This window comes from Spermophilus citellus, assembly GCF_964194105.1.
Source record: "Spermophilus citellus genome assembly, chromosome: 16".
Classification (NCBI taxonomy): domain Eukaryota; kingdom Metazoa; phylum Chordata; class Mammalia; order Rodentia; family Sciuridae; genus Spermophilus; species Spermophilus citellus.
Genome location: NC_138196.1, coordinates 74,585,041 through 74,604,164, shown reverse-complemented (window position 1 = coordinate 74,604,164; position 19,124 = coordinate 74,585,041). Strand labels below are relative to the sequence as shown.

The 19,124-nt window shown below is 56.5% G+C and overlaps 1 protein-coding gene across 1 annotated transcript; it reads right to left on the bottom strand.

The window, feature by feature from the left end:
* Positions 1-4,268: 4,268 nt before the first annotated feature.
* PDLIM2 (PDZ and LIM domain 2) lies at positions 4,269-16,335 on the bottom strand. Its single transcript, XM_081269409.1, has 10 exons — positions 15,994-16,335; positions 14,483-14,620; positions 13,605-13,756; positions 11,390-11,459; positions 11,154-11,305; positions 10,912-10,990; positions 6,959-7,038; positions 6,610-6,755; positions 5,425-5,542; positions 4,269-4,817 (listed from the first exon to the last, which is right to left on the bottom strand). Exons 1-10 carry the CDS (start codon positions 16,150-16,152, stop codon positions 4,640-4,642), a joined length of 1,272 nt encoding a protein of 423 aa, XP_081125535.1. The 5' UTR covers positions 16,153-16,335; the 3' UTR covers positions 4,269-4,639.
* Between the last annotated feature and the right edge of the window lie 2,789 nt (positions 16,336-19,124).

Genomic DNA, 19,124 nt, shown 5'->3' with positions numbered 1-19,124 from the left:
TATGACCGCTTCCCTGTCCCCACCCCACTCCTATCGGGCCGTGGAATTCCACTCCCAACCCCCATCCTAAAAGGAGCTGCAGAGGGTGGGACAACCTGATGACCAGATGAGGGCAGGTGGCTTCTAAGGAAACATCCCCACCTGGGGGAGGGTGCAGGGTTGGGGGGAAAAAAAAAACGTCAGGAGGACTCAAATCCCCTGGAGGCAGATAAGGGAGCTGGCGGACGTGCAAACTTGCACCTGGGCCTCTGGGGGAGGGGCTAGAGCCCAAGCCACTGAAAGAAGGAGCTGGTAACAAGGAAGGAGAGGACCCTCTCTACTCGTTGCTCTTTCCAGGAACCCATCCTGAACATTCTCTGCTGGAGCCTTCATCAGAGAGGCACAAACGATCAGATTTTCTGATTTTTATAAGGAAACTGAGGTCCACAGGCAATCCCCCAGCATGCAAAATGACAGCTAGTTCCCTGAATCGCCATTACTTGTCATTTCTCAATACCTTGATGTTCAGGCCAGGCCCTCCCCTGCTAGCCATGGGTCTGCTGGACTGCCCCCTCCTGGCCCAATCCTTCTGGATATCCCAACCCCATCCCTCTTCTCCAAATACTAGGGAAACTGAGGATGCTGGACCTGGCAGAACTGCCTTCTGCAAATCCAAGAAGGCGCAGGCATCAAATTCCCCAGCTGTGCCACACCCCATACAGGCCAGGTGGCTTCCTTCCTCCAACTTGAGAGTGGGGAGGTAAAGGGAGGGTGCCTTTGCCAGATCTTGCTCTGAATTTGGAGAATGTGGGGCCAGATTCCAGGCAGTCTCCGTGGTGACTCTGGGGCAGGAATGCATCTGGAAACAGGAAGCCCAGCCAGCAGGAATGCAGTGTCTCAGCACAAGGCTTTGTGTGTGGCTCATAGAACCCCCACTCACACGACTACACTCCCCTCCTATGGCCCCACCCCCTGTGCAGATACTAGGCTATTTTGGAAAAGCCACAGCCCTCATGGGGACCCAACCTGACATGGGGGACCGGCATACTTCCTTCCCTTTGTTTTCTGCGGTCCTGACTGTGGCAGCTCCAATCCCAAAACACTTTAACCCTGTATGACCTGCCTCCTCCACCAGAATCATATACCTAGAAGAGATGCTACTCATATCATGAGGTGAACAGCTACCCTAAGTTCCTAGGACACAATGTGGCCCCAGCAGTCATCCCTCAGGCTGGCCTGCAAGGCCCTCATCCCTCCACCTCTCTTCTGTGGGGAAGCCCCAGCTTCAGGAAGTGAGTTTCCTGCAAGCTCAGTGCTCAGCTGGGCCCTGGGGGGTGGGGTGGGGGTAGGACAAAGCCAAGAGGGGGAGGCAGCTAGCTCCTGCCAGCCTGGAGAGGCAAAGGGGCCTGACCTCCCACTGTAGCCTGCAGTGGCTGGAGCAGCAGCTGGAAGGCTGCCGCTGGTGACAGAGGGTCAACCCTTCCCCAACCCCACCCCCAGCAAGCCAGAAGCCCCAGAAGCAGGCTCCCATTCCATTCTCAGCCCCTCCCCTTACCATGTAGAGTCCTGGGTGCTCAGTTTCTTCACATGTAGAACAAGAATGACAGGGATGCCCTACCTCTGTGCCGTGAGAGTGCAGTTAGAGCCTTAAAAATGTCCCTGGCATGTCTTTAGCCACTAATTATCTGGCTGTATAACTTTGTGAATACCACTTTCCCAGGGCCATCTGAAGGGGGTTGTATTAGATACCATCTTCAGCTACTTCTAAGTCAAATGTGTCATTTCTGAATGTATTGTCCCAAATGCAGAGAGAAGTACAAAGTACTGTAGCACAAGTGGTCAGCCTGGGTCAGAGGGAGTGGGTATTCAGCTAGCTGGCTTGGGGTGGGGACAAGGGCCCCCAACCTTGTCTGCTGACAAACTGGTTTGACTAATAACTGCATCTTCCAGAGGAGTCTGCTTCCAGGCTGTGCCTGTGGCTGCAGAGGACTCTGGCATCAAAACCCTCAGATCCAGCCGGGCGTGGTGGTACATGCCTGTAATCCCAGTGGTGCAGGAGGCTGAGGCAGGAGGATTTCAAGTTCAAAGCCAGCCTCAGCAAAAGCGAGGCACTAAGCAACTCAGTGAGACCCTGTCTCTAAATAAAATACAAAATAGGGCTGGGGATGTGGCTCAGTGGCCTGGTGCCCCTGGGTTCAATCCCTGGTACCCCAAAACAAACAAAAGAAACCTTCAGATCCCCTGGGAGGAGAGCCAGATGCTAACAAGAACAAGGGCCAGAGGTGGGTTTTAGCTTGGACCCACTCTGCTTCCCAGTGGCAATCAACAGCCCACCTGTATCACCTGGATACACCCTTTTCAGGTGTCCCCACTCCACACTTGTCTTCCTCCACTCCTGTGACACCTCTAACCCACACAGTTTGTTACAGGAGGGATCCAACCATATTGAGAGTTCAACCCACACTTTCTGCTTAACACTTCCGTCAGCCTTAAGGTGAAGTTCAAACAGAGTTTGCTCAGGAGGCCCAGAGGCCACTGTTGTAAACTGAGCATTCAACTCACAGTCACCCCAACCTCTCCTCCACCTGCCCAATACCCAAGAGCTGGTCACACCCACAGCTGCCTCTTTGAACTTAGCAAGAGAGCCCTTAGCACTCACTACCACGTGTTTCTTCATGGCAGCTCGATTGCTGCCTCTTGGCCATCATCTCCAGGAAAACAAGAAATGTGTCTCTGTTCATACTCTCACTGTGCTGAGAGCCCAAGTCAGCATTTACCAGCAAGCAGAATTCCCCTTTCGTGAGCATTCTCCCTTACCACGGGTTGCACTGGACACTAGGTGGCATCAAAGAGTCCGCCCCATTTCCCATCAGACAAGACTCCTGGGCCGGGCAGCCAGTCTTTATCTTTTCTATAAAAACAAAGGCCTGTCTGCGGCAGCCATCCAGGCAAAAGGTGAGACGATTATATCAACGTGTAAATTACATGCACAGGTGCCCAAAGAGGCAACACCGTCTCCACCAAGATCCCTTCCCCAAAGAGCCAGATAGCACAAGGCTGCCATCAGAGCCCACACACTCTGAAGCCACCTTTGATCTGCTCTGTGAAAATAAATCTGAGGCTGCTGCCCATCTCTGGCTGAGTGGGGGCAGGCTGGCTCTGGAGCACCCAGCAGCCCCCACAGAACTTTCTGAAATGTCCTCCAGGATTGGGACTATAGATGGTTGGTGAATCTTGCAGGAGACTTCTGCTCCCCAAGCCCTCTCAAATGCACCCCCATCCAGGGAAAGCACACCTAGAACTATCTGTGACAATTGCTTTTTTCCCCAAAAAATTAATGAAGCCAGCTAGGTGTGTGGTACACACCTCTAATCCTAGTGGCTCAGAAGGCTGAGGCAGGAGGATCACAAGTTTGAAGGCCAGCTTCAGTGACTTGCAAGGTCCTAAGCAACTTAGTAAGACCCTGTCTCTAAATATACAAAAAATGGTTGGGTCCAGGGGTGATGGCACACACCTGTAACCCCAACAATTTGGGAGGCTGAGGCAGGAGGATCGCAAGTCAAAGCCAGCCTCAGCAATGGCAAAGCTGGAGATGTGACTCAGTGGTTAAGTGTCCTTGAGTACAATCCCTGGTACAAAAAAAAAAAAAAAAAAATGAAGCCAGCCATCTGCTGGAAAGAAGTGGCAGCTTGTCCACAGGCAGTTAGTGGCAATCTCTCAGGGTGAGGCTCGGATCTTCCCTCCCAGGCAAGGCTAACCTACAGCACCAGTCCAAGGTTATTGATGGTGATTTTGTTCTGAATGGGGCAGGCAGCCTCAGGCATGTCCCTCTACATCCCCCATCTTCTGCCCACCCAGCTCAGATGGATTAGCGGCTCCACACCAAGTAGAGTAAGGACCACAGAGAGACCTAGCCTAGCCCAGCTCCAGCTGAGCACGAAGCTGCCTCACCAAGAAATCTTCCTCCACCTCTCTGGTCCTCTGTTCCTGTCCCCTAGCATCCCTGCCCGTCTCCAGGCCCCCAGTAAGAAACTCATTCCCTCCCTAGTATAAGGGATCATCCCCAGAAAACAAGCATCTCTACAAAAGGGTTAAGGAAGTGCCCACCCCACCTACAGAGGCAACCCTCTTTCCCCTCCATCATCCCACCTCATCCTGCACCCTGGCAGTGGGGTGGGCAGAGGGGGAATGGGAACACAGAGGTAAATACACACTGTCTACCCAGTATCAAGGAGCAGCTCCTACCCAAGGGCAGGGGGGAAAAAAAGGGCATCTGCGTTTGTCCGTGTTTATATATTTATAGAGCTCATATGTCAAAACTCTGCACAGTGAATACCGTCAGCCTCTGACCCACCCCTGTCCTAGACACTGTGCCCCACCCTGTGCACAAATGCATCAAACGCAGTGGCCGCTTCAGCCCGTGGCACAGGACCCGTCCTGCAGGGGGAAGGCCAGGGAGGGTGGGGCTGCCCTTAGTGCCCATAGTCCGAATCGAGTCCCAGCCCTTGACCTCACCCAGCGAGGACAAAGGGGGCTTGGGCCCCCCAAATTAGTTCATTTAAAAGCCACCACCCACCATCACCTCATCCCTGCCAACTTGCTCTGGGCACAGCCATGTCCAGAAACGTAATAAGTGGAGCTGGGCTAAGCACCGCAGGGTTCAGGCCCGAGAGCTCAGGGTGGTGGGCGCCGCGTAGCGCTGGCGGGCATGCTTCTCACAGTACAGCTCGTCGCCCACCCAAAAGTGGCCTCGCATCTTCAAGTTCAGCCCACAGTCTGCGCAGGTGTAGCAGCTGGGATGGCGATAGCGCCCCTCCTGGATGCGCACTGCCTGGTTCCTGCAGGGTAAGGAGAATCGTCAGGACAGGGACAGGATGGATGGAGACAGGGTCAGGCATAAGGTCACGTATCCCAAGGAGCCAGAGTCGAGACCTGGGGCAAATCAGAAGCTTAGATTTTTTTATTTTTATTTTTTGGACTTGGGATTGAACCCAGGAGCCCTTCATTACCACTAAGCTCTATACCCAGCCCTTTTAATTTTTTTATTTTGCGACAGGGTCTCATCAAGTTGCTGAAGTTGGCCTCCAACTTGCAAACCTCCTTCCTCAGTCTTCCTAGTAGCTGGGATTACAGGCATGTACCACTGTGCCTAGCAGAAATTTGGAAATTATGGAAGAGGAAACCCAAAGCGGTAGCATTTCTCATTCCTCCAGGGAGAAAGGAGGAAATGGGGAGGAGGAAAAGAGGAGGAGAAAAGGAGGTGCTTAGGAAGAAGCCAGCGCAGGTCTTCATTGTGAGAAGACTGCAGACAGTCTGACTCGAAGCCACGGAGACCACAGCCAAGGCTTCCCTTCAGAGTCCTTGACTGTTGCCCAGCCCTGCCTGAGGGCACCCCTGCCCGGCCCCCCAGGCTGCACCCCACCTCCATGGCCCTCCCACACTCACGCAATGCTGGTGCTGCACTTCTCACAGGTGTGGAGCTTGGGTGGGGTGGCCAGAGCCCGGGAGGGGGACAGGGATGTCTGAGGGCTCAGTGAGCTGGGCAGGAAGGCAGGCGTCCCACCTGGGAGTGGGGAGAGACAGAAATTTGAGAGTTCACCACCTACAGCAGCAGCTGTATTTAGTGAAACTGCTGTGATTTGCTCCGGGCTGGGCTGTGGCAGAGCACTTGCCCAGCGTGTATGAGACCCCGAGTTCCATCTCCAACACCACAACATTAAAAGAAGAAAAAAACTGCTCCAACTCTCACGCAGCCTCCAGGTATCTGTAAACACTCCTAGGAGCTACACATCAGAGCTGGAACCAGCCACCAGGGACTGGTCATTCTGCACCTCCAAATCCTCTCCTGCCTGTTCTATCATCTCTCTCTTCCTCTCTCCCCTTGGATGAGGCAGTCTCTCTCTGTCTCTGCTATTCCGAAGTGCATTCCTCCTGACCGCCTGAAACACTGATCCTACAGCATCCGCTGGTCAGGCCTGTTTGCCCAATACAAAGAGCTGTTCAGGAGCAGAGGGTCACATCGTACACATCAGTGTTCATCAAATGAATAACAAAAGGCTGGATGGAGCCCACAGGGTCCTGGTCCTGTTTGCTCCTGGTGGCACCTCACCAGGCAAGGGGACCTCCCTGACTCTCCTGGTTAGAGTGCTCCTCAGCCTAGCTCCAGAGGCCCTCATCACAGGGACCTTCCTCCCTGCTGCCAGGCCAGGCTATTCTCTGGTGCCACGCCCATCAGCCCTCTGGCTGTAGGCCTCCACATTCCAGTGTCCCCAGGCCACCTTCTTAAGGCTGTTGATTGAAATCTTGGTCTCCTTTCAGGGCCAAGCTGAATCCCTCTTCCTCCAAGAAGCTCTCATAGAGACTCAGGCCCCAGTGCCCAACTGCCCACTCCCTTGGCACTTTCCTGGTCCCAGCCAGCACAGCCTGCCACCTTCTGTGTGCATACTTGGTAACTCTGAGATGATTGTGAGCTCTTTAAGGACAGGGACTGTGGCTTGGCATGTGCTCCCCTGCCCCCAGTCCTGCGATGAGCACTTAATAGACACTTAAGAAACACCACTTCCTTCGCCTGTGAAGTCGGATCCCCAGAGGCCCAGGGCCTCACCTTCCCACGGAGCCCTGCGGCCTCACCTCTCTCCTCAGCCTCCAGAGCTTCCTGCAGGAGCCTAAAGGAGCTGGACTGCCTCGGGGCCACCCGGGATTCACGGTTTTCCTGCAGCATCTTGAACACTTCCGAGTCCTCTTCCAGGAGGCAGCTCCCTGCCTCCGAGTCCACACTGCAGGGTAGGGCAGCCAGGAATGAGGGTCCCAGGCCGGGGTGTTCAGACCACCCTCCGGTCAGAAGAGCATGGGGGAGGGTGTTCTGGGAACTGGAGGAGAGCCCACCAGGCTTTGGGGGGCGGGGACCCCATCCCAGTTTCCCACCTGTCCTTCTCAGGTCCTCCAGGTGCCCATCCCACCCTACAAGGTCTGCTGGTACCTGAACCTGGGGCTTGAGGACCGGGGGTCCGGAGAAGGCGGCAGCACCCGCACAGCCGAGTCGCCAGCACGGAGACCAGCCTGTGGGAGGAGAGCAGCGGGAGGAGTCAGCGCCGGGCCCTGGCCGACGCGCCCAGGGGCGCTGCCAGATGCTGCTCCCCGGACCAACATCAGGGGGCGCCCGGTCCCCACAGAGCAGCAGGACCCTTGCAAGCAACAGGCACTCTGCCCCACCCTCAGGGCCAGGGCACCAGGGCTGCTGGGTTCCAGCACCCAAGGGAGGCCAGTGCCCAGCTACTGAGGCATGTGGCTTCTGCTAGGGGACTGAGCAAGAGGCAGAGATAGATGCCAAGCAACCAAATCCTGACACCCCTCTAGGCAGCACACCCCTCTCTGTTAGGTCAAGCTACCTGTTAGGGCTCTGATCCCACAGAAAAGCAGAGGAAGCCAGCTGCCGTTCTGCAGTGAGGCCATGGAAACAAAGGGGTGGAGCCAAGGAGACAGGACAGGGCTGGGCAGGCCTCCTGCCACACAGGCTGCGCTGCGCTGTGCTGTGCTGCGCTGCCCTGCTGCTCCTTCTCAGGAGAGGGCCAGGCCCTGGGCTGCCTGGGCCTCGCGCATCTGCCCTGGGAGGTCTGATCCTGCCCCACAGAACTTCAGGAGCCAAGCCCATTCGGAGTCCACACCCTGGCCCCAGGGATACCCATCCATCCAGTCTCCAGAATTTCCTCACCTTCAACCTCCTTGTCAACCCTTGAGGCTGGTTTCTGGCCAGCACTTCAGTATCCTCTCCCATTCTATCCCCTTCCTTGCCAACCCCATCCAGAGGCCACTAAGTGGAAGACGGGGTACCAGCTAATGAAGAGGAGATAACCAAGCAGGCCAGGGAGACCTGGTCCCAGGGCAGAGATCCTGACAAGCCAGGTTCCCGCACTTTACTACTCAAAGTCAAGGACGAATTATGAAGTCAAAATTTAAAACAGCACGGCACGAATCTTTCCTTAAGCCTGAAGAACTTCAGAATCTTCAGAAAGACAGCCCAAGACCTTCAGCCACTGGTCTTCTTTCAGCAGTTCCTATTCCTGCTCCTGGGTCTTTCTGTTTGCTTTTTTGTACTAGGAATTGAACCCAGGGGGCACTTTACAACTGAGTTACACATTCTCAGCCCTTTTTATTTTATTTTAAGACAGGGTTTTGCTTAGTTGCTGAGGGTCTCTCTCGCTAAGTTGCTGAGGCTGGATTCAAACTTGCAATCCTCCTGCTTCGGCCTCCATAGTAACTGGAATTACAGCATTTACCACCATGGCCAGCTGCTTCTAGGGTTCTTACCCACAATGCTCTATAGGTAAGGGGACTGAGGGTCAGGAGGGAACAGTAACTGGTTCAATCCACCTGGGTGTCAGAAGCAGAACTGGGACTTCACACTCAAGTGCCTAAATACAGCCCAGCTCTGTGTGGTTGATTGAAGAACTGGGCCTGGGGTCCTTAAGGACAGTGTCTCAGTGTGGTTTAACTGGGTGGTAGAGCACTTGCCTGGTATTCTCAAAGCCTTGGGTTCCCTCACCAGCACCACAAACAATAACAATAACATCACCTCTCCAGACAGAACAGCACATGCCCTCCATTGGGCACCAGCCTATAGCAGATGAAGGGCTAACATCCAGCCTAGGTCCCCTCAGGAGCCAAGCCCTCATTCCCAGACAGAGGGAGGGAGGGAGCCTTGGCATTGGCTCCCCAAGGCGTGTGCTTGCCCACAGGGGTCAATTTGCAGTTTCCAGAAGGACTATGGTGTCCTACACCCTAGAGTCTCAACAGCTCCAGCCAGTCAGGAGCCACGGCCAGGTCAAGGTACCTCCACACCCTCCAACTCCCAGCCCTTTCTGGGGGCCCAATACTCTCATTTGGAGAGGGCCTGCCTTGCCTCCTCCCCTCCCTTCCCAGAATGACCCTTTATCTCCAAGACCAGGAAGGTTTCTCCCTCCTCACCTGCCTAAGAGCACGTCTGCAGCCAATGCCCCTCTAGTTCTGGGGAACTTGAGTGGCAGGTATGGGATAGGGGAGGGGTGCCAGGAGAAATTCTGTGGTTCAACAAATTTTGGAAATTAATCAGATCATATGTGCTTCTTTCTCATAAACTTTGAGCCTCGAAGACACTGAAGTGCAATGACACTCGAGAGGAAGCTGTGGGACCCTGTGACTCCTTGCTCAGAGGCAAAGTCTGTGGGTTATAGGAATTTCTGGTTTTCTACAACAAACCATCCTCAGAGCCCAGAGGGTGCCTGACATGAAGCAGCTGCTCCATGAATATTTGTCACAGGAGTGACAGGAGTCCTCAGGGTCAAAGAAGAGAACTCAGACCATCTAGTCTGGCTGAGGCCAAGAGAGGAAGAGGGTCTATGGCAGAATTTACAACAGAGGTGAGACTGATCGGGGTCCCCCTGCCACCCCAGCCCTGGGCTCCCCTTTAATATGGGGACTTGTTGAAGTACAGATCGCTGTCCCACACACACCCATGTCCCATTCAGCAGGTCTAGACTGGAACTGAGAATGTGCATTTCTAACAAGTTCCCAGGTACTGCTAGTTTGAAACTCACTCCCCGAGGCCACCCACATGCCTTCCTTGCTCATGGCTGGGGACATGAAGGAAGGAGACCAGGAAGGCCTGTCCATGAGTACCAGAGTCCTACAGAGATGACAGTCCCCAGGAGAATCAGACAGAAAGCAGTCAGGAGGGACATGCCCTCCAACCCTAAGCCAAGGTCATTCCCAGTTTGTCTGGAACAAAAACTCAGATTCCCCCACCCCCAAACATACCAGGTCTCTCCTGGGCCCCCATGTCCCCCTCTCCCAGAGTGCCTATTGCCCATCATCCTATAAAGCCCATCCTGTGTTCCCTCCAGTGACCAGAAAAATTCCTAATGAAGCCTTTTCTGGCCACCAGGGCCCACATTTATATCTCCCCTTCCAGAACACCTCCTTCTTTTGTAATTAATACCACACTGTCTAGTGCTTAATTGTTCCCAAACTGCTCTGCATATTTGTCTTATCTGGACAACTGCATCTTAAATTCTTTGAAGACTGGGATTTCCTGGAGCACCTCTCTACTCCCATAGTAGCCTCAGGCTGACAACGAGGCAGGCATAGGGTTGGTTACCAAGGAACCCCCATTGGGCAGCCCCAGAGGACCCTTCCCATTCCTTCTCCAAAGCTCCCAGTTCCTAGAGCCCTCCCCAGCCCCAGCCCCACCCCCACCCCCAGGCTCTGCTTTCTGGAAGGAAGAATCAAGCCGGAGGTAAGATTTCAGCAGCTGGGCCTCATCCCCTTCACCCTAAAGGCTGGACATGCCCCCACCCATGCTGCCCCCAGCAGCTGTGGCCCAAGACTCTTGCTGCCTCACTCCCTCACCCCCGTCCTTGGGGAGGAGAAATGCCACCAGGGGACATGGGACCTGGGTGGAGGAGGAATCCAGCAAAGAAGGGAGGCAGACAGAGAGCAAGCCAAGGGCAGCCTGGGGCAGAACCACAGTCCCGAGGGGGTCATCAACGCTGACCTGACCAAGAGCAGAGCGGGAAGGAGGAGGGGGATGGGAGCTGGGGGCTTGGGGAGGGGAGGAATGTGTTCGAGAGATGCAGCCAGAGCCAAAGGGATTTATCCCAACAACAGCAGCAAAACTATGTCAGCCCCAGCCCAAGAGAAACACACCGAGGAGGGGAAGCCAGAGGAAGGGGGGGGAGGGTGGCCCAGCAGGGAGCAGGGAGGAGGGGTGCCAGCAGGACTGGGGTGGACGGGGAGGCAGGTCTCAGGCACTCCATGTGGCCCACCAGAAGCAACAGCCTCTGTCACTAGGAGATGGCCCCACAGGCTGCCCAGGTGGCACCAGCTGCCTGCAGCCCCGGGACACCTAGGCTGCCAGGGGGAAAAGGAAAGCGCTCCTCCTCCGCCTGGCCTTCTCACCTGTCGGCCTGCGGGGCGGCCCCCATAGGAGAGTTGGTCAGCAGCAGCAAGGCCCGGTGAGTGCGTCAGACTCTGGAAACTGAAAAGGAAGGAATGGAGAGTGGGCGCAGGGGTCCGAGCAGCCTGCCCTGGGATGAGGAGGGGCCTTCAGGGTCCCCAAATGTAGCTACTGAACTCTGAGGGGCCTGGCCCAGGTCCTGTGGCCCAGGAGGTCAGGGTACCTACCCACCAGCTGCACTCACCTGTGGGCAGTCACTACCTCTCCAGCCGGGGCCAGCGGGCTGGCGGGAGGCGGGGTGGAGAAGGGGCTGCCTGGCCGGGGACTGAGGGAGGCTGGGCTGGAGTAGGCAGACCTCAGGGAGGACTGGCTGTCAAGGTGTGTCCTCAGAGACCCCTGTGGAGAGAAGAGCGGCTCCCTCAGGCCTCATCCCTGGTGTGGTCAGGTGACAGGGCTCCTGGTTCGATGGCTCTGGCTTACCTGGAAGCGAGTTGCCAGCACTTCCAAGGAACCCTCCCCGTTGGTCTGCCCAGGAGAGGCAGCCCCAGACCTGAAGAAACAAGAGGAAAAACAGTGTCACAGGAGTCCTGGCCTCCAACCCCCTACAGCTTGTGACGATGCTGTCCCCAGAATCTGGTTCTCAAGACTTGCAGAACATCCAGGACATTCGGACATCAGGTTGTCAGCTGTAGACTTAGCCAAATTCAAAACAAACAATGTCATCAACGACTGGGGCCCCAGCAAACTTCCAGCTGCCAGCAAACGACCACCATCGTTTTTTAAAAGGACAGAACAGCTCCAAAATATAGAAAAGATGTGATTTCAGCAAAATATTCAATAAATTCAATTCCATTAGAAACTCCTTACATGATCCCACTCCTTTTCTTTTTTCCCCACTCCACCTAGCCTTTTCACTGGTCTACATCAGTTTGTAGGTCAATGCTGGGGAAGATGACTGAATTCACAGAAATAATCCTTTAAGTTTGTTTGTTTGTTGGTACCGGAGATTGAACCCAGGGGCACTCTGAACCACTGAACCACTTCCCCAGCCCTTTTTGTATTTTATTTAGAGATGAGATAGGGTCTCTCTGGTTGTTTAGGGCCTCACTCAATTGCTGACTCTAGGTTTGAACTCACGATCCTCCTGTCTCAGCCTCCCAAGCAGTTGGGATTACAGGCCTGTGCCACGGCGCCTGGCAATCCTTTAAGTTTTAACCCATGGAGAAACTAAAGCTGAGAGACAGAAAATGAACAGCTGAAAGTCCCCAAGCCCATCAGTGACAGGGCCAGATGCTCACTTTCCCCCACCACTGGTGGCCTGAATGCCTCTGAAAGGTCCCTCAGGGTCCCTTCTTTAGGATTCACCCTGAAAGGGTGGACCTCCTCTCCCTCTCTGGCAGGTAGCTGAAGGGCCTGGAGAATCAGAAAACAAACAGATCCTCTCTCCACCAACAGTGGCAGCCAGCGAGAGGGCTTCCCTGCTCCAGGGACCCTCTTCCAAGCCCCTACCAGTGTGGCCAGCTGAGACCCTAAATGGGAGGTGACGAGAGCCCCCACTTCCCATCCCTGCCACCCCATGACTGCATGCTCCACAGTTCCCAGACTTCTAGCCATTGCTGAAGAAGTCAGTCAGCAGGAACCTCTGCCTCCTTGTGAGGAATGGGGACCCTGCTTCCTGTCCCAGAGCTTCTGAAGGCCAGTGGGAGGGGTGAAGAGGGGGTTCAGCCAAGGAAGCATGAGACCTGGAGCTGTGGCTTGCCTGGGGTGGAGCTGGAGACCGGGTACGTGGTCCCAAGAGGGACCTGAGAGGGAATGATGGCGTCCAGCAGCTTCCATCCCTCCTCCGTCACAAGCTGCCACCTCCTGTAGATTTTGATTCCATCCCCAGGTGCCATAAGGTACTCTCCCCCCTCCTTCCCTGGGTCCCACTCCCCAGAGTGGCATGAAGGGAGCCAGCTTCTGCAGCACCTCAGGGCAGGGCCCTTGGGTGAGGAGGGGGCAGGCAGAGAGGGCCTGGCAGGAGGAGTGATGGCAGAGAGGAGGGAGGTATCTGACTCAGGTTCCAGGCCTGCCCAGAGGGCTCTCCTGACTGTGGAATCTCCCAGCATTCCTGATCCCTGACTCACTGTGCTGTCCCACCCCAGGAAGCCACCTGTTCCCCCACAACCCTGGCCTCCAGGTTCAAAATCCCATAAGCCCAGGAATCGTCCTTCCCCAGCAAGGGCCCAGATTGGTGATGGGGAAGAATGCATGAGTTCCATAAGAAAAGAGGCCCAAATTCCTTTCCTCCACCTGGATCTGAATAAAAGGCACCTCCTCTTATAGGCAGGGGTCCTGGAGACCGTAGGACACACCTTCCTTAGAAGTTTCCCCTCTTCAATCCACTTCATGCCCACACCCTGCACCCTGCACCCTCTCGGGAACCTGTCAAACCCGGGCTTCCAGGTAGCTGGTGCCAGCTTACCCTGCCCAGCCCGTGGCTGCACGCCCAGCCTGGCGCCCACCTTTCCCAGCTGGCCAAAGGGACACCCTTCAGCCCACCCAGCTTCCCTCTCCCTCTGCCGTGGGCCTGGAGCCTTCTCAGACATGTGCCAAAGGAGACCGGCAAGGCCAGGTGGAGTGAGGCAGCTGCCTGGCAGTGGGCCTGCGGAGGGGCAGGGGAGGCCCACAGGCCTGGGGAAGTGGAGAGGCCCACCTGTCCAGCTGTAGTCTCAGGGGTGAGGCACTCTGACGGATCTTGCTCTGCGCCTCAGCATGAAGCATGCCCTCTGCACTCTCCCCATTAATGGCCAAGATAATGTCGCCAGGCCGGAGGTCAGCGGCCTCTGCCTTGCCCCGTTCAGTTACCTGCCAGGGATAAGGAGCAGGTGAGTCTCCAGTACCCACACTGAGCCCATGGAGCACTTGGGGGAGGGATGGAGCAGAAGGAGACTCCCCTCTGCTGCTCAAGAAGCACAGAAGAAGCTGGGATGAAGCTTTGACACCCACACCCCTCTCTGTGCCCTTCACTGTCTGTCCAGCTAACCAGTTAGTTAATCCCCTCCAAAAGCTCCAGTGGCAGCCCTCTCCTCTCAGGCTCAGCACACCACTCAGCACACCGGGGCTTCAAACCAAGGCCTCCCAGGAATGTGTGGTGGCAGACTTTCAGGACCTGAGCTGGGAAATACTTTTGGATAGAGAGCTCTGCCTGTGCAAATCACACCTTGCAGGTGGCGGCCTGCACACCGCCCTCTGTGGGAAAGCTCCCGGCCTGGGTCAAGAGGAGACTGTCAAGAGCTCAGGAGGCCTCTTGTCCTATAACCACCCAAAATGACTGTCAGCAGGTGTAGGATTAGTAACCAAGGAGAAAAGGGCAAGCCCTCTCCTTGGCCCACTCCCTTTCACCCCCTAGAAGCTAGTTCCTAAAGTGGCCCCAAGTCCCCACGGCAACAGTGCCAGCCTTCCCCTGCCCACACTGCCAGCAGCAGGGCTCAGACTCCAGTACAAAATAAGAGAGGCATTTGTGGGGCCCCGGGTAGACAGGGCAGAGCAACTCTGGGGGGTAGCTCCTTATCTCCCCAAACCAGTCCTTACCTTGGTCACCCTGATGGGCGTGTGGAAATCCCTGCCCCCGGTGATGCGGAAGCCCCAGGGTGCTGGCCCCAGCACATCCACTGTCAGTGCCATGCTTGAGGAAGAGAGGACTGGAAAGTGGGGTTCACTCCCCGCAACCTACTGGAAGCAAAAGGGAGAAGAGGGTGACAGGTCCCCAAGCAGAACGTCAGGGGCTAGGGGTGGGTAGGGTGGGTAGAGGAAATGACTAAGTCCCTCCCTCACCCCAAAGTTTCACTTCCCCCCACCCTGGGAAACTGTGACTCCGAGTTCCCCCTTCCGAGGTCTTCAGGCCAGGAGCTCCCAAGAGGCTGCTGTCCCCAGGCCACACAGGGCCTTGCTGGAAAATGGGTGGGCAGTGACTGGCAAGTGGTAGAAGATGTCTGCATTTCCTCCCTGTCCCCTCCTCCACCATCAGCACTTAGTCCCTCAAGTGCTTGCTTCCTGTCCCCAAAACCGACAGCACAAGGTACTTCCTCCCCACTCTGGGGGAGGGCAGGAGGGTGGCCTGGGTAGAGCCAGGCTCTGGCACAGGAGAGACAGCAAAGAATGGGGTGGCCCCACCAGACTATGTAAAAATCTGACCAGGTTGGGGGCTGGCTTGGGTCAGGTCAGGTCTTCAGAAGGACCTCCTGGCTGCCTGCCCAGGCCCTGACAATGTGATTCAGATGGACAAGATCCACTTTCCACCGCCCCCAGGGGCCTGCTGCCCTCTGAACAGCCCCAGCAAGGAGGCCAAGGCTCATCTGCAGAGCGGGGCACACCCACCCCTGCTACTGGCCAGCAGGGAGAGAGGGCTGATGCTGCCTGCCAGCTGGGGCCACAGGCCTCCCATCCACTGCCCCCTCTGCTGGGCAAGGGAGTGTCCTTGCAGACCAGGCCCTTGTGGGATTTCCTGAGTCTCTAGGTCTGGAGCTAGGAGCCAACCCTGGCAGGAAGCTGCAATGCCAGGCTGAGCACCACCCAGCCCAGCACCCATCCTGAGGCTGCCCCTGGGGAGGTCCAGAGCCTGCAAGGGCTGCCTGATCTCTCATGAACATGGGGCCCCTGGGGAGGGGGATACTCTGGCTGGCGAGTCTGTCTGCCCCTCCCCTATCAGTTGGCTTCCCTTTTGCCCAATCGTGGGCTCTATCCCTCCCCAAGTCCCCAGGTTCCCAGGCCCTCAGTCCCCAAGGCCTGGTGCTGGTGGCTCGCAAATGCCCTGAGATTCCCAGACCTTTGCGCCGGCCAGTGGACTCCGGCTGTCCGCGCTGTTGGTGCCGCAGGGAGGAGCCCAGCCTGTCGGCCCGGCTCTCCCAGTTCTGGAGCTTTCTTCCCTCTAAGGCCAAAGTACCCCCGCGGGCAGGGGGCTGGAGGTGGAGCACAGGCCACGGGGTGGGGGGCACGCCGAGGACTGGCTGCAGGGAAAGGGGCTGTGGGCTGAGGACGGGCCGGGCCGGGCCGGGGCGAGCCGGCGCTGGCCGCGGAGGGTGCGCAGGTGGGCGCGCGCTCACCTGGCTGCCGCTCACCTGTCGGCCAGGGCAGCCAGGCCGGGGAGGGGAGGGAAGGAGGCAGTCAGGAAAGGAGGGCGAGGACCCGCTGCCGCTCCGCCGCGCTGTCCGCCCGACTCTGGGGAGAGCCCGCCCGGGGCTCCGGGACCTGCCTCCGCCCATGTGATCCCGGGGCCGCCCCTGCCGCCGCCCCTGGCCCGGGAAGCCGCCGCCTCCGCGCCGCTGAGCCCAGGCGCTGCCACCTGGCCCGCGCCCCGCTGGAGAGATGGAGGCAGACTCTCCCCAGAGACCCCTCAAGGCTGCCGTCGTCTTCCCGAGGTGCCCGCATCCTCCCGAACGCCCCTGAATGCAGCGGTGCTGTTCAAGTGACAACCCCTCTCCCCCTCGGCAGACAGCTCCCTCGGGCAGGTCGTGTGCCCCTTCTACAAAAAGGGCCCTCAAGCCCCCCAGCCCGGGCCTGGAGCGGGAGAGGGCTGGCCGGTCTGCTGCGGTCTTCCAGGCTCCTCCGCCACCCCAGCTCCCACGCTGGCGCAGATGCGGTCTCGACACCCACAAATCCCAAGCCAGGGCCACCCTTCCGTCCTCCCTTCCTGGACAGCCAAGCCAGCCGACTTGCTGGCTTGGCATGGCCCACGGTCGTCCCTTCTCTGCAGCTTCCCTGCTTGAGATACCCCATAAGCCTGCTTTGTGCAGGGTGGCCTGGAGAAGATGAAGTGAGACTCATGACTGGGGGTCACCAGCGCCTCTCCTTTCCTGCTGACCTGGCTGGGGTGGACCATTGTGAACAACCACCCCTGGTTCTGCCTGCCCCTTCTCCTCTACCAACCATTTACAATCCCAGCTCTAGGGATCAGGATAGGACAGCCAAGAAGGAGCCTCAGGTGTCAGCTTAAGCAGGAGGAGCCATCTGGCCAATGGTTTCCCCGGAGTCATACCTGGCAATCCTCACCCTGGAGAACTCTGGGCCCTGGGAGCCTCCTCCTGCACCCCCGGCTTGTCTCCCAACTTGGCTCTCTGGGGAACGCACCTGTGGGCACAGCTGTAACCTGCCTGCCTCAGGTGTGAGTCATTCCTCTGAGTTCCTCCGTGAGGAGTGCCCTCAGCACCTCCTCACTTACCCTGTCCCCATCTCATCCTCCTGTACTCTGTCCAGCCACCTCTGCCCTGCCACCTCCCTGGCCCCACCTCCCACAGCCTCTGTCTGGGTGTGTAAACCACTCTCCTGTGGAGTAATCCTGGGCCTCCTGGTGGGGCACTTTGCCTGCTGCACCTGCTCTACCTCCCTGGCTAGATTGGAAGCATCCACCACCTTTTTGTGTGTGTGTCCTGGGCATGGAAGCCGGGGCCTCCTGGATGCTAAGCACATGCTTTCCCACTGAGGGACACCTCTAGCCCCTGGAAGCCCCTTGAGGGAGGCAGAAATCCAAGCAGGGCAACCACAGCCTTGGGGGTCACACAAATCTAGCCTCAAATGCCTCATCTACCTCTTACTATGTGACCATGGGCACAGTTCCTGGCTCTCCCAGGCCTCAGTTTCCCCACGTAGTAATGCCCAGCTTACCCTCCCATCATGTAGATTGCTCTTCATAGGCAAAGTCCAGGGATTACAAAGAGGTGTAAAAACAGAGTGCTTGCCACAAATGAGAGGGTGGAGGAGGTGGCGGGCGGGAAGGGAGAACAAAGGAGGGGAAATTTATCTATTCAACTCAATGATTCAAAGATTCAAGCCAGGTGTGGTAGTTTTCACCTGTAATCCCAGCTATTTAGGCTGAGGAAGGAAGATGGCAAGTAAATTCAACTTAGTGAGCCCCTGTCTCAAAAAAAAAAAAAAAAAAAAAGGCTGAGGTTCAATCCCCAGTAACACACACACACACACACACACACAAATTCATTCAACAGATATCTCTTTTGAGTGTCCACTGTGTGCCAGGCACTGAGTTACGTGGTCCTCAAGGGGCTCGTCCTCCAGTGTGCTTTGGACAGTCTATAAACATCTACAGGTTCATCTGTGCGTTTCCTGCTCTATGAGTTGTGCATTCACAAAACCCACCACAAGGACAAGTCAGCTGACCTGGGTCATGACTGTGACACAGAAGAGACCTGTCCTGCTCTAAGTGACCCTCTGCCCTGGGTACAAGTCACTCTCATCACCTGATGGGGTAAACCATCCCCAGAAATCTCTGACCCTCCCTTCACCTACGCCCTCATGCCAGCCACAAAAGTGACTATCTTACAGACTAGGGTGGTGGCAGCCTGCAGGGAGGGGAGTAGAGGGTTCCTTTGCTGCCTGAAAGTTCCCAGGGTCCCATCAAAGCAAGGGTATGGATTTGGCTCCTAAGGGAAAAGGAGTCTCAACCCAATGATGTTTTATGAGGGCTTCAGGGAATGTAAATAGAGCCAGGATGGAGGATCCAACACAGACCAGCAGGTTCCTAAAGAGTGGTCACTTCTAGTCAAGGACAGGAACTGCCAACTTGGAGCCAGGAGGAGGTAAGTGCTGGGTGGAGGAAATGGATGGAGAGCAAGCTGCCCCACCCTGGCTTAAGCAACCTGCCAGGGCCAGGCCACTGCCCTGTGGGCCCAGGCCCTCCCCTCTGTCCTGACAAAACGAGGCATCTCCACCCTTCACTTCAGCCACCAGCTTTCCCCACCCTGGGGTGGGGGCATCTTAAATGACAGACCAGAACATAAAAGCAGCCTGAACCTGGGCCACCCCAAGGCAGTCCCTGAACTCCTGCGTGACCCACCTCAGAACCTCTGGAAAAGCATTACCTGGGCATTACATCAATTGTGCCAGCATTTAAGACTGATGTGCCCCAGACACCTGACAATCTCAGAGCCTCAGTCTCTCCTGTAAAAAGGAAGCATGAGGGCTGGGGCTGGGGCTCAGTGGCAGAGCGCTTGCCTGGCGTGTGTGAGGCACTGGGTTCCATCCTTAGCACCACATAAAAATAAAATAAAAAAGCTCCGATAACTAAAAAATATATATAAAAAAGGAATCGTGACCTGCCAGCTATTATGCTTACAGCACTCCCTGATCCACTCTCAGCAGCAGCCCAAGAATGGAGCTTTCCTTTCTTGGAGGAGCAGTTAGACCAGGGCTGTGCCATCACTGATGGTCCCCAGGAGCCACC